The sequence below is a fragment of the Dasypus novemcinctus genome, chromosome 3, assembly GCF_030445035.2.
Source record: "Dasypus novemcinctus isolate mDasNov1 chromosome 3, mDasNov1.1.hap2, whole genome shotgun sequence".
Classification (NCBI taxonomy): domain Eukaryota; kingdom Metazoa; phylum Chordata; class Mammalia; order Cingulata; family Dasypodidae; genus Dasypus; species Dasypus novemcinctus.
The window spans coordinates 112,780,165-112,791,093 of NC_080675.1; the positions used below are offsets into that span (position 1 = coordinate 112,780,165).

General features: G+C 55.8%; 1 protein-coding gene across 1 annotated transcript; it reads right to left on the minus strand.

Annotated features, from left to right (window-relative positions):
• Positions 1–362: 362 nt before the first annotated feature.
• On the minus strand, positions 363–7,299 carry LTK (leukocyte receptor tyrosine kinase). Its single transcript, XM_058290062.1, is given in 16 exon segments — positions 363–689; positions 785–874; positions 919–1,073; positions 1,197–1,255; positions 1,354–1,446; positions 1,591–1,682; positions 1,760–1,925; positions 2,098–2,174; positions 2,320–2,398; positions 3,006–3,029; positions 3,031–3,106; positions 3,109–3,200; positions 3,532–3,607; positions 4,979–5,077; positions 5,957–6,359; positions 7,276–7,299. Coding segments are annotated over 16 exon segments (1,932 nt in total).
• Between the last annotated feature and the right edge of the window lie 3,630 nt (positions 7,300–10,929).

The window sequence follows — 10,929 nt, forward strand, 5'->3', positions numbered from 1 at the left end:
CCACTGCTCCCCTCTTCCTCAGTTCTGTATCACTCACGGTCCACTCAGATCACTAGAGGATGTGAGGAGAGCAGCTCTTTAGCAGAGGCGTCTGTGGGGATCCCAAATGAAAGATGATCACCGGGGGGGCAGGCAATCCGGAGATGGCTTCCTGCAGGAAGCAATTATAACTTCCCATAGACACATGGGGTTGGGGTTCTGGCCCCAAAGATCAAAGGCTGCAAATGGCGAAGGCCTTCCCCGGGAGCCTGGGGCTGGTTTCCAGGATGCAGAGTCCACCAAGGTCAGGCCAGTCCGAGACAGGCCCAGACAGGCAGCAAAGACTGCAGGGGGCAGAGGCTGCTGGAATAACAAGGAGGCACCTAGAGGCCTGGGGCAGAGTGCAGGAAGCCGTTGCTACTGTCACTCACTGAGTCCCCACCCTCAGGGCTCCCTGGGGCCCAGGAACCATAGGTGGGATTCCAAAGGTTCTGAGGTTGGAGGCCCTTGGATTTGGGGGACTTGAGGCCAGAGGGCAGCCAGGGTCTACGGGGGTTCCCTCCCCAACTCTTCAAGTTCTCCAGACTCAGTTCCTGAGACTGTGGGGATCTTAGGCCCTCCAAAGACCTGCTCCCTAACCTGGGAGCCCCTCCTTCCTCCTGGGTGGGCCCCAGCTTCATTCACAGGGGTGAATTCAGCACATCAGTATCCTGGAATGGGAGAGTAGGGGAGCAGGGGGCTGGAGAGTTGTTTCATGGCTTCCTCCTGACCCTGCAGACCTGATCAGGGCTGGTCAGGGGCACACCTGAGTGCAGTATTGAAGACGTTCCAAGATGCTGGCAAAACCAGGGCGAAGTTCAGGCTGGTGCTGCCACACTGAGCCGTGACATGGCACCTGGGGAGAGGCAGGGGTTCCTGCCCACCAGGGTCATGAAGGACTCCCCTCCCTCATACAGGACCTGGACAGCCTCCGGGAGGGTCTGTCTTGCTCCCTCCAACAACGAAGTCCAGCACCCCCTGGTTGGTGTGGCCAGGGTAGGGAACGCAGCCCAGGGAGAAGCTCCCCAGAGCAACACCCCAAAGACCTGCATCACAAGTGGGGAGATCTGAGTGAGACCCATCAGGTGCAGCCTCCCCTTCCCTCACATGAGGTAGCCCGGAGAGGATCAGGTTCGCCCCAAGGTGGGGAGGGGAGGACGTGCTATTCTCAGGAGTCCTCTTGGGTGTGAAGATGCCCTCCAGGAGGCAGCAAGGCCCAGCCCCCTTGAAGTAATAACTGACCGACCCTACAGGAAGGAGTGATGACTTGTTCAGATCCTACCAAGTGCCGACAAACCCATTTGGAATAGCCTTCCCATCTCCCCGGCCCCGCACCGGTAGATATCTCTTGCCATCCCGAAGTCCCCGATCCTGGCCACTCAGCTGGGCCCACTGCAGCTCAGCAGGCAGTTCTGGGTGGCAATGTCCCTAGAGAGTGGGCAAAAACCACTCCCAGAATTCTGAAGCTCTGACTTTCTCTACTCTATTTCCTTGAAAGTCGTGTGGGAGGGTTATTCCTTTGGGGGAGGGGTGTTTTGGCTTCGGTTTCCCCAAGCCTGGGTCGCTTCCCACCTGTGGATGAAGTGGTTTTCCTCCAGGTAGTGGCAACCCTGGGAGATGTCCTGGGCCAGCTGAAGCAGGTCCTGCATGGCCAGAGGTGATGGCTGGTCCTGAGTCAGACTGAGGGGGGCATCAGTCCATGCAGGTCTCTTGATACATGGGCAGGGTTTTTAGGGGGGACCTGGAGGGCTGGGAGACGTGGTTGCCTATGCCTCAGGAAACTCTTCATATCCCCACCAGACGTCGGCTCCCGCAGGATGAGGTGAGGGGCAGCCCGCAGGATGAGGTGAGGGGCAGCCCGGAGGCTGAGCCCCACACATCTCACGATGTTCTGATGGCTGAACTTGCTGGGTGGATGATACACGTACCCCATCACCAACAAGGAGATAAACTGCAGAGGACCCCTGTGTCCCTAGACTTGCAGTCTCTCAGCCTCAGGATGAAGAGAGGCTGTTCCTGTAGGCAATTCTGAGTGTTTTCCTCCCACCTTCCACCCCTGCCCCCTAACCTCACATGCACCTAATGACGGGTACCTCCGTGAGAAAATTCAGCTTTTCCTGATGAGAGCAGAGTTCTGGCAGGGTTTGGGAGAGAAGGCAGGAAGGCAAGGCAAAGAATTCCCGAGCCCCTCTGGATACTTGAGGAGGGCAGGTAACCCTAGCTATAACAATCCAGTTCTTCCCTCCATGGTGGCTCCCCTTCTCCCAGCCAGAAGTCCTGTCCCTTTTGCCTGGATAGCCACCTGCAGGGGCTGGGGTCCCCAGGAAGGCCAATTACCAGTCCTTCATATACCTCCCCAAAGGCATTGTGGCCCAGGGCTCTACAAGGAGACAGGTCAGAAGGGAGTGGGTGGCTGGGCCTGGGGAAGTATCCCAGAAGGTCTGGTAACTCCTTTATTTCCCCTGCCCCCAAACGTCCAGCTGGTCCTATCTGAGAGCACGGAGCTTTCTCTGCATCATATCGTGACCTCAAATGCAAGCCCTAGAGGGATGATGTTGACTGGCACAGAGCCAGTACAAAAGAGAAGGCAGATGTAGGACTGGGAGTCTGTGGTAGGACCTTCCCTTTTGTCCCTGCAGAGACCCTGGGCTGGAAGCAATGCTTACGCTCCAAAGGATATATATCCTAGGGTCCCTACAATACCAGAACTGGAACTGCAAGCTGAGCAGCCAAGCCTCTGAGGGGAGAAGGGGGTTAGCTAGGGTAACGAACAATTATTCAAGAACAGCCTTTGACTTTGCTTCGACTTGTGATGTGACTTTGGACAGGTTACTTCCCCTCTTTGGGCTTCTGTGGGCCTCTATATCCTCCACACATGGGATTCAGCCCAGATGTTCTCCAAAATCCATGATTTACCACAGCAGGGAGTGGGGTGGGAGGTGGAGATTCCCAGTGCATAAGTTCTCAGAAGGTGGTGGAGGACTCACCTGAGCATGCTAACGTTGGCTGGGTAACCTTGGAGCCCCCAGGGGCAGGGGCCAGCTCTGGGCGGGGCTGAGTCCCGCCTGGCAGTAGTAGGGGTTGGGGCTGTCCCGACAGCCAAGGTACAAAGATTGCTCAGCTCCAGCTCAGGGCCTGGCAGCCTCATCCCCCACAGGCTCTGCCCCTTCTTCTGGCTCACTGGGGGCTGGGGGATGCAGTGGCCTACCCTCTACCTGGCCATCAGGCACACCCTGCCCTCCCCTACCCACCATACCTCTCAAGGTATCCATTAAGGCAAATATTTTCCCCAGACCTCTCCGGTTGCTTCTACCCTTAGGACCCCAAAGGAGTCCATCATAGCTCAGCTAGGAAAAGATGTCCTTGAGTCAGCCATGGCAGCCCCTAGCACTCCAGGAGTCTCTGCTGTGGGCAGAGTCTTGTCTGCCACTGGGACCCCATAGGAGCCCGTTGCAGCTCAGTGGAGGCGGGCGCAGCCTTGAATCAGCCATGTCTGCTGGAGGCTCCATTCCCAGAATCAGGCTCCTGCACACCATAAGGAAGCTCAGTTTTGACCTTGCCACCCCAAATGCCATTGGAACGAGAGGGACTGGGGGGAGTGGGCAGGTCTAGGGAGGAAGAGAGACACTACCATGGGGGAAGCTCCTCTCTGTTCCTTTATTTATTATTTATTTATTTATTTATTTTGTTCCTTTAACCATTCTTTAATTTTCAGCTCAAATGTTAACTTTTTCATGATGCTTTCCCCAATTACTCTAGACCAAGAACTCTCCCTCCTGAGAATCTAAAACACTTCTCACCACCCATAGCAACTGTCACTTGAGCCCTATACATATGTATCCATCTCACCTCCCACACTGGATGGCACGTTCCTTGAAGGCAGAGCATCCACCGGGCCCAGTGGATTGGATAATATGGAAGGTTTCTATACTATCTTTCTCAGGGCCCTATTGCCCCTCCCAGACTGTGGCCCCAGGAATCCAGACCCTGGGCAAAGGCAGGACATACCTGTGCAGGTGACTGTATCTGCTGCTAGCTCCATGCCCTCTGGGCACATGCACGAGGGCAACTGGAGCTCTGCCTGCCATTGGCAGTCTTGCAAAGGGCAATGACTCTCCATGGCTCCCTATGACTGTGGGAAAAAGAGCTGAAATGTGGGGTCGGAGGGCACACATACCTTTCCCAGCCACATGGTTAATTCCAACCCAGGACTTCAGAGCAAGGAGGAGCAGTGCTAGGTGTTTAAAGGTGGTGGGAGGGAAGCAGACTTGGCCCAGCGGTTAGGGCGTCCGTCTACCATATGGGAGGTCTGCGGTTCAAACCCCGGGCCTCCTTGACCCGTGTGGAGCTGGCCCATGCACAGTGCTGATGTGTGCAAGGAGTGCCCTGCCACACAGGGGTGTCCCCCGCATGGGGGAGCCCCCCACGCAGGGAGTGTGCCCCATAAGGAGAGCTGCCCAGCACGAAAGAAAGTGCAGCCTGCCCAGGAATGGTGCCGCACACACGGAGAGCTGACACAACAATATGACGCATCAAAAGGAAACACAGATTCCCATGCCACTGATAAGGATAGAAGCGGACTGACAACAACAGAAGCAGACAAAGAAAAACCATGCAGCAGATAGTCACAGAGAACAGACAATGGGGGGAAGGGGAAGGGGAGAAAAATAAATAAATCTTTAAAAAATATAAATAAATAAAGGTGGTGGGGGACTTCTGTCAGGCCTGCATACTCCCTCTTCTGGGAAGAATTTTAGAAGTCATAGCAAAGTGGTATTTGACCAGCACCTTAGAGTGCCCCATACTGGCATCACAACTGACAGCCCAGTTCCCAAGGGTTCCTGTGCTATGCAAGAATCAGATACTCCACAGGGCAGAGTTGGTGACTCACATGGGTGTGGGCTCAGGGACTGAGGAAAAGAGCAAGGCCAGGTTGAGAGGTGGGGGTGGAGACTGATACCTGCCAGGGCCTGCAGGGAGAGCTTGCTGCTGGGGTATATGAAGGAGACCCCATCTTCCCCATCAGCCCAGAGGATGTCAATTTCTAAGGCATCACCTCCTGGAAATTAAGAGGAATTCAGGGTTTGGCTACCAAATGAGGGGTACAGGGAGGAGAGGAGCACACAGCCGCTTCCTAGCTGAGATGCTGGCTTCTGAGTAGTGGGGAAGCTGGAGTCACGCCGTGGACATCCCTATGGGGCCCTTCTCCATGCTAGCATTACTATGAAAGTGCTGTTATCTCACAAGGCACCCACAATGTGGGAGCTGAGGGCCACAGAGGTGGCTGGCAGAGAGAGTAAACATCTGGAGCCTGAAGGTCTGGCTCAGGCAGACCAGACCATCTCCTGTCTGTCTGAACTCCTCTGGTCCCAGCGTCCTCAGCTATAAAACAGGAGAGGCCCAGCCCACACATTCCTTTGCTGTGAGAACTGAGATGATGTGTGTGAAGTATTTATGAACAGGATAGCCCAGACAGATGCAAAGGCTCTGTTTCTTTACCCCAGTGGTTTTCAGACACTGGTGCACATTAGAATCATCTAGAGGGCTGGTTAAAACACAGATCCCTGGTACCCTCCCCTAGAGTTTCTGATTCAGTAGGTTGGGGAGGGGCCTGATAAATTGCTCTTGTAATAACTGGGTGACTTTGCTTTGACAACTACTGACTTAAACCATCCCTACCTTTCCTGCCACCCCCTCAGCTTAGTAATTTAGCCAGCTCTAAGTTCCTGGGACTGCTATGGAACTAGGAGGGCAGAGCCTTATTGGGATGGAAAGGATCCTGGACTTAAAATGTAGGGAGTCCTGTCTGCATATGTTATTTGCAACTGCTCCTCCTTTTCTAAAAACTATTATTCTACCTGCTTGAGGGGCTCACCACCTTTCCCACCTGTCCTTCTTAGGAACTTGGACCTGTTCTAAGGCTCTAACCCCACGTCACCCGCCGGGCTGTCCAGCGGTCCTCCCCAAGGAAGCACGTACCGGGCAGCCGCCAAGTGCAGGCGCCGCCTCCCGCCGCGGAGGCCCGGGCCGGTGAGGGAGCCCGCGGCGTCCAGGCGCCCCTCCGCCCGCGGGTGACAGCAGGACGGCGGCGGCCGGGACGCGGAGCGCGCCCGCCTCTCCCCTCTGCCCTGCGCCCCCCGCCGCCCCGCTCCTCGCGCTGCTCCGGGCGCCGCCGAGCGCTTCTCCAGTTGCCGCCGAGCGGCCGGAGCGCGGCCTCGGTCCCGCCGCCGCCCCCGGCTGCCCCCGCAGCGGCTCCAGCTGGCAGCTGTGGGGCCACCGGCGCGCCCAGGGGCGCCCTCTCCAGCCGTCGAGGAAGGCCCTGGGCACCTCCAGCTCGGCACCTGGGGAGGAGCAGGGGCTCCCAGTGAACCCCAGGGAGAGCGGGACCCCAAGGGCCGTTCGAGGAGCGCGTGCGCTGCCCGGACTCCGCACGCTGGCGTCGGGGCGCAGGGCAGCACACCCCTGGAACACGCAGGTGGCGCCCCGCCGCCCCCGCCCAGCGCCGGGCCCCCGGGCCTCCCCTGGTCGCCTCCGTCGCTGCGGGCTCCTCAGCGGCCCGAGGCTCCGAGGCTGACGGGTTGGCTGGCCGGGCCCCCGCAGGCCCCGGGCCCTCCCCTGGCGGCGTCGGGGTCCAAACACCCAGGCATCGCCAGGCTGCCCGCGGGCTCCACCTACTCCGCGACCGGAGTCCTGCCCTGCTGCCCCCCGAGGTTGAAAGAGGCTCCCCGCAGCCCAGGGAGAAGACGGACGAGACCAAGAGGCCACGCTCGCCGCACGTGGCTCTTGGCGCCTTTGTCTCCGCAGCGACGCAGGCTGAGAACCTGAGGGACGCGGGAGCTGAGTCTCCGGGCCAAGGGCGACAGAAACGCCACCAGAATTTCTTATCTGAGGGCCTAAAGGCCGCAGTCGACTTTGAGGAGGTGGGAACACTAGATTTGCACACCAAAATATTAGATGGGGGAAACTGGGGAGGGTGGCTCAAGCCCCCCTGGGCACTGGCGCTGGTTGAGAGCCCTCTGCTTGGCAGGGACGGGCTCCTGAGTACGGCTAACTTGGCGGGTCCGGTTAGATCAGGGCGGATGTCCCGCTGAATACCCTGCGGCCAAATGTGGTCCCTCCGGCTGCCTGCTGTTCCCCTGGGAGTAGAACTGCATACTCACGGGTCACCGGTTCCCCCCACTCCCCGCACTCACAGGTACCGGCGGAGACCCGGTGCCCCCCACAAGTACACGCTTCTCAAGGTCCCACGGCACCCACTGTCACCAACGCGCTGCTGCCCATGTCCGCCCGTTGCACTGTTTGGGCCTGCTCAGGACGCTGGCCCCGCAGGTGGAGATCAGCCAGGGCATCTCAGTGCCTGGAAACAGGGAGGAGGAAGGGCTCTGGACTGCAGCTGCGCCTGCCCTGCCCTGGCAGGCTAGGTATGGTGACCTGAGGAGAGGGAAGAGTCCGAAGGACACCTGGGAGGTGGAGGAAACAGGCTACCTCCAAGTCTCTAGGTGGTGAATTGACTTCTGTGCCTCAGGGGTTGCTAGCTGGCTGCTGTGGGGGCAAAGACCACAGAAAGGGTGCCTGGGACCCCAAGCTGGAGCAGAGAATGACACCTGAAGGGTGACAGGGAGACAGCGGGGTTGGGAGAGGAGCAGGATGTTAATGGGGATGGGAGCTAAAGGGAGCTAAAGAGATATCTATCCCCAGCACACCCCCACAACCCAGCCCACGCTGCTCCTGGCCAGGTGCCTAACCCCACCCAACAGTGCATGCCGCACCCTGAAGCAGCCCACAGCCTGAAGCCCTGCGGGATGCCCTCTGATACCTTGGCCAGTTTCTCCCATTAAAAGCCCTTTCTGGTGAATGACTGGAGGTGGGGGCGGATTCCAGGTTGCGGGACAGGCCCCCATCCTGTCCTCGACATAGCTTGGTGGTGCTGTCCCATGCAGTCCTGAGACCCCAGAGCTTGTTCCTCCTTCCCTCTAAGCTGGGTGATTGGGATCCCTGGATTCAGATGTGCACTGAGCTTCTTAGCATTGATTCCAGGAGCACATACCAGGGAGCTTTGTCCATGAGGATTCCAGGTTTCTGGACAAACCACCTGGAGCAGATCTGTTGCAACCACCATCCCCAAACCCAGGAAGATTGCCTCTGGCTGGAGGGTTACCAGTCACTCTGAGCCACAGCAGCACCCAGCCCTGGAGACCCATGGCCTGTATGGTCTGCCCCAGCTGGGGTGGCAGACTCAGTACTTCCCAACCACCCTTTGCAGGAACATCCATTCACCCCAGAGGGAGTCTCCACCATGTCCTAAAGACAGTCTTCCTAGGTCCATTTCCAGTCCGGGATATGGAAGGAGGAAACCTGGGAGTGTGGGCAGTGAGTGGCCTTGGGAGATGGGGGCATCTCAGACCTTCAGGCTCTAGCCATTGGGTCGGCTGCTGGCTGCCAAAGGGGCTAGGGTGGGTAGCAGGTATAGCTAGAGGAGGAGGTGCCGCCCCTTTTGCAGAGATATCATGAGAGAGCAGCAAGCTACAGCCCAGGCTCTGCTTTGCAAGCACAGTGGGGTGTGCATTTCATTGGTGGTGGTCCTGGGCAGACAGAACGTGATAACACATGGGGAGCACTCTTCAAATGGACAAACTTCCCCAGGCAAGGCACCATTACTTGCCACGTGCCCCGGATTTTGTGACTGCAAGGCTGAACCTTCCTGACACCCTCAGAAACATGGCCACTCACAATCAAGAAGCTCTAGCAGCTATTTGGTAAAGTCTCTGAGTGTACACACTAAGTGAAGACACAACATGATTCTGTAAAAACCCTGGTGCTCGGGTAGTTAACTTTTTTTTTTTTTAAGATTTTTTATTTATTTCTCTCCCCTTCTCTTCCCCTCCGCTCCAGTTGTCTGCTCTTTGTGACCATTTACTGTATGTTCTCCTGTGTCTGCTTGTATTCTTGTCAGTGGCACCCAGAATCTGTCTCTTTTTGTTGCATCATCTTGCTGTGTCAGCTCTCCGTGTGTGGCGCCACTCCTAGGCAGGCTGCACTTTTTTTGCATTGGGTGGCTCTCCTTACGGGGCACACTCCTTGCGCGTGGGCTCTCCTATGCGGGGGACAGCCCTGCATGGCATGACATTCCTTGTGCGCATCAGCACTGCGTGTGGGCCAGCTCACTACTTAGATCAGGAGGCCCTGGGTTTGAACCTTGTACCTCCCATGTGGTTGGCGGACGCCCTATCTGTTGGGCCAAATCCGCTTCCCAGGTAGTTAACTTTGTAGATAGCCCATCATGAAGCCACAGAATTTCCTTTGCAAGGTCCATCTAAGTCAGTGGTTCTCAAAGTGGGGTTGGTCCCTGCATAGTAGCAGCAGCATCACCTGGAAACTTGTTAGAAGTGCATATTCCTGGGTTCCACCCCAAACCTACTTAATCTGATACTCTGGTGGATCTGTTTCTATATACCCTCCAAGAGTGATTTTGGTCACATGGTAAAATTTGATAACTTACAGCTGTGTACAGATACAGTAGCTGTTTTATAAACCCTACAGGATAATTCTATGTTCAGAAAAAAAAAAAGAGGCAAAAAAATTGTCTATGTTTAGCAGCCCCATTTAGAGGGAGTGAGTTCTCTCGACCTATTGACAGGGTCAGGTCTGGCACTGAACTCACTCTGGTGACCTGCAGCAAACAACAGTGTAAGAAAGCTTAAGGAAGCAGATGTGGCTCAAGCAATTGAGCTCCTGCCTACCACATGGGAGGTCCTGGGTTCAGTTCCTGATGCCTTTTTAAAAAAAAAATTTCTCCTCCCACCCCCGTTGTTTTGTGCCTGCTATCTGCTCTCTATAACCATTCGCTGTGTGTTCTTCTGTGTCTGCTTGTCTTCTCTTTAGGCGGCACATGGCACTGATCCTGGGACCTTCCAGAGTAGGAGAGAGGTGCTCAATCTCTTGCATCACTTCAACTCCCTGGTCTGCTGTGTCTCTTATTGTCTCATTTTTGTGTTTCTTTTGTTACATCATCTTGTTGTGCCAGCACTCCATGTGGGCCAGCTTGCCTTCACTAGGAGACCCTGGGAATTGAACCCTGGACCTCCTACATGGTAGATGGGAGCCTAATCACTTGAGCCACATCCACTTCCCCCTGGTGCCTCTTAAAGAAGACAAGCAAGACAGCAAGCCGATGTGACAGGCTGGCACAGTGAGCTGATGCAACAAGATGACACAACAAAAGACACAAGGAGGAAAACATGAGAGACAAAACAAAGCAGGGACCAGAGGTGCCTCAAGCAATTAGGCACCTCCCTCCCAAACCGAAGGCCCTGGGTTTGGTTCCTGGTGTCTCCACAAACAGACAGGGAGTGCAAACAATGTGAGGGAAGGGAGGAATAAGTAAATAAAATAATCTTAAAAAAAAAAAAGCTTAAGTGCTGAATTCAGACAAAAGAAAAACTGAGAAACTACCAATAGAAACACATGAGCCAAAATTTATACTTCGATCCACTCCTTCCCAACCCTAACCTACTGCCAATAAAGTCCACAGTGGAAGTGGTGCTGCAGGACAGCTACTGTGCCTGTGTGACTTTCGGCTTCCTTGCGTCTCTGGGTAGCAACTGATGGAAATAGGGGCCATAAGGAGACTAGATGCTGACCTTATTAAAGGACACCTATACTCCAAGTAGTTTGCTGACAGAGTCTTTTTGGAAGTACCCCCTTTCCCCAGGAACAATCCCCTGGCCTGGCTTTACTCCAGAACTGGGAACCAAGTTCTTGCTCTCCCCAGATGTGGACCCCATTTTCAATGCATGCTTGTGATTCCTCCCCCATCTCTTACAGAGTCCTAGTCCTCCTCTGGGATAAGCCACCCCTCCATACAAATCCCAAAACCACATGCCTGAAATCAGTCCAACTCAGATGCCCAGA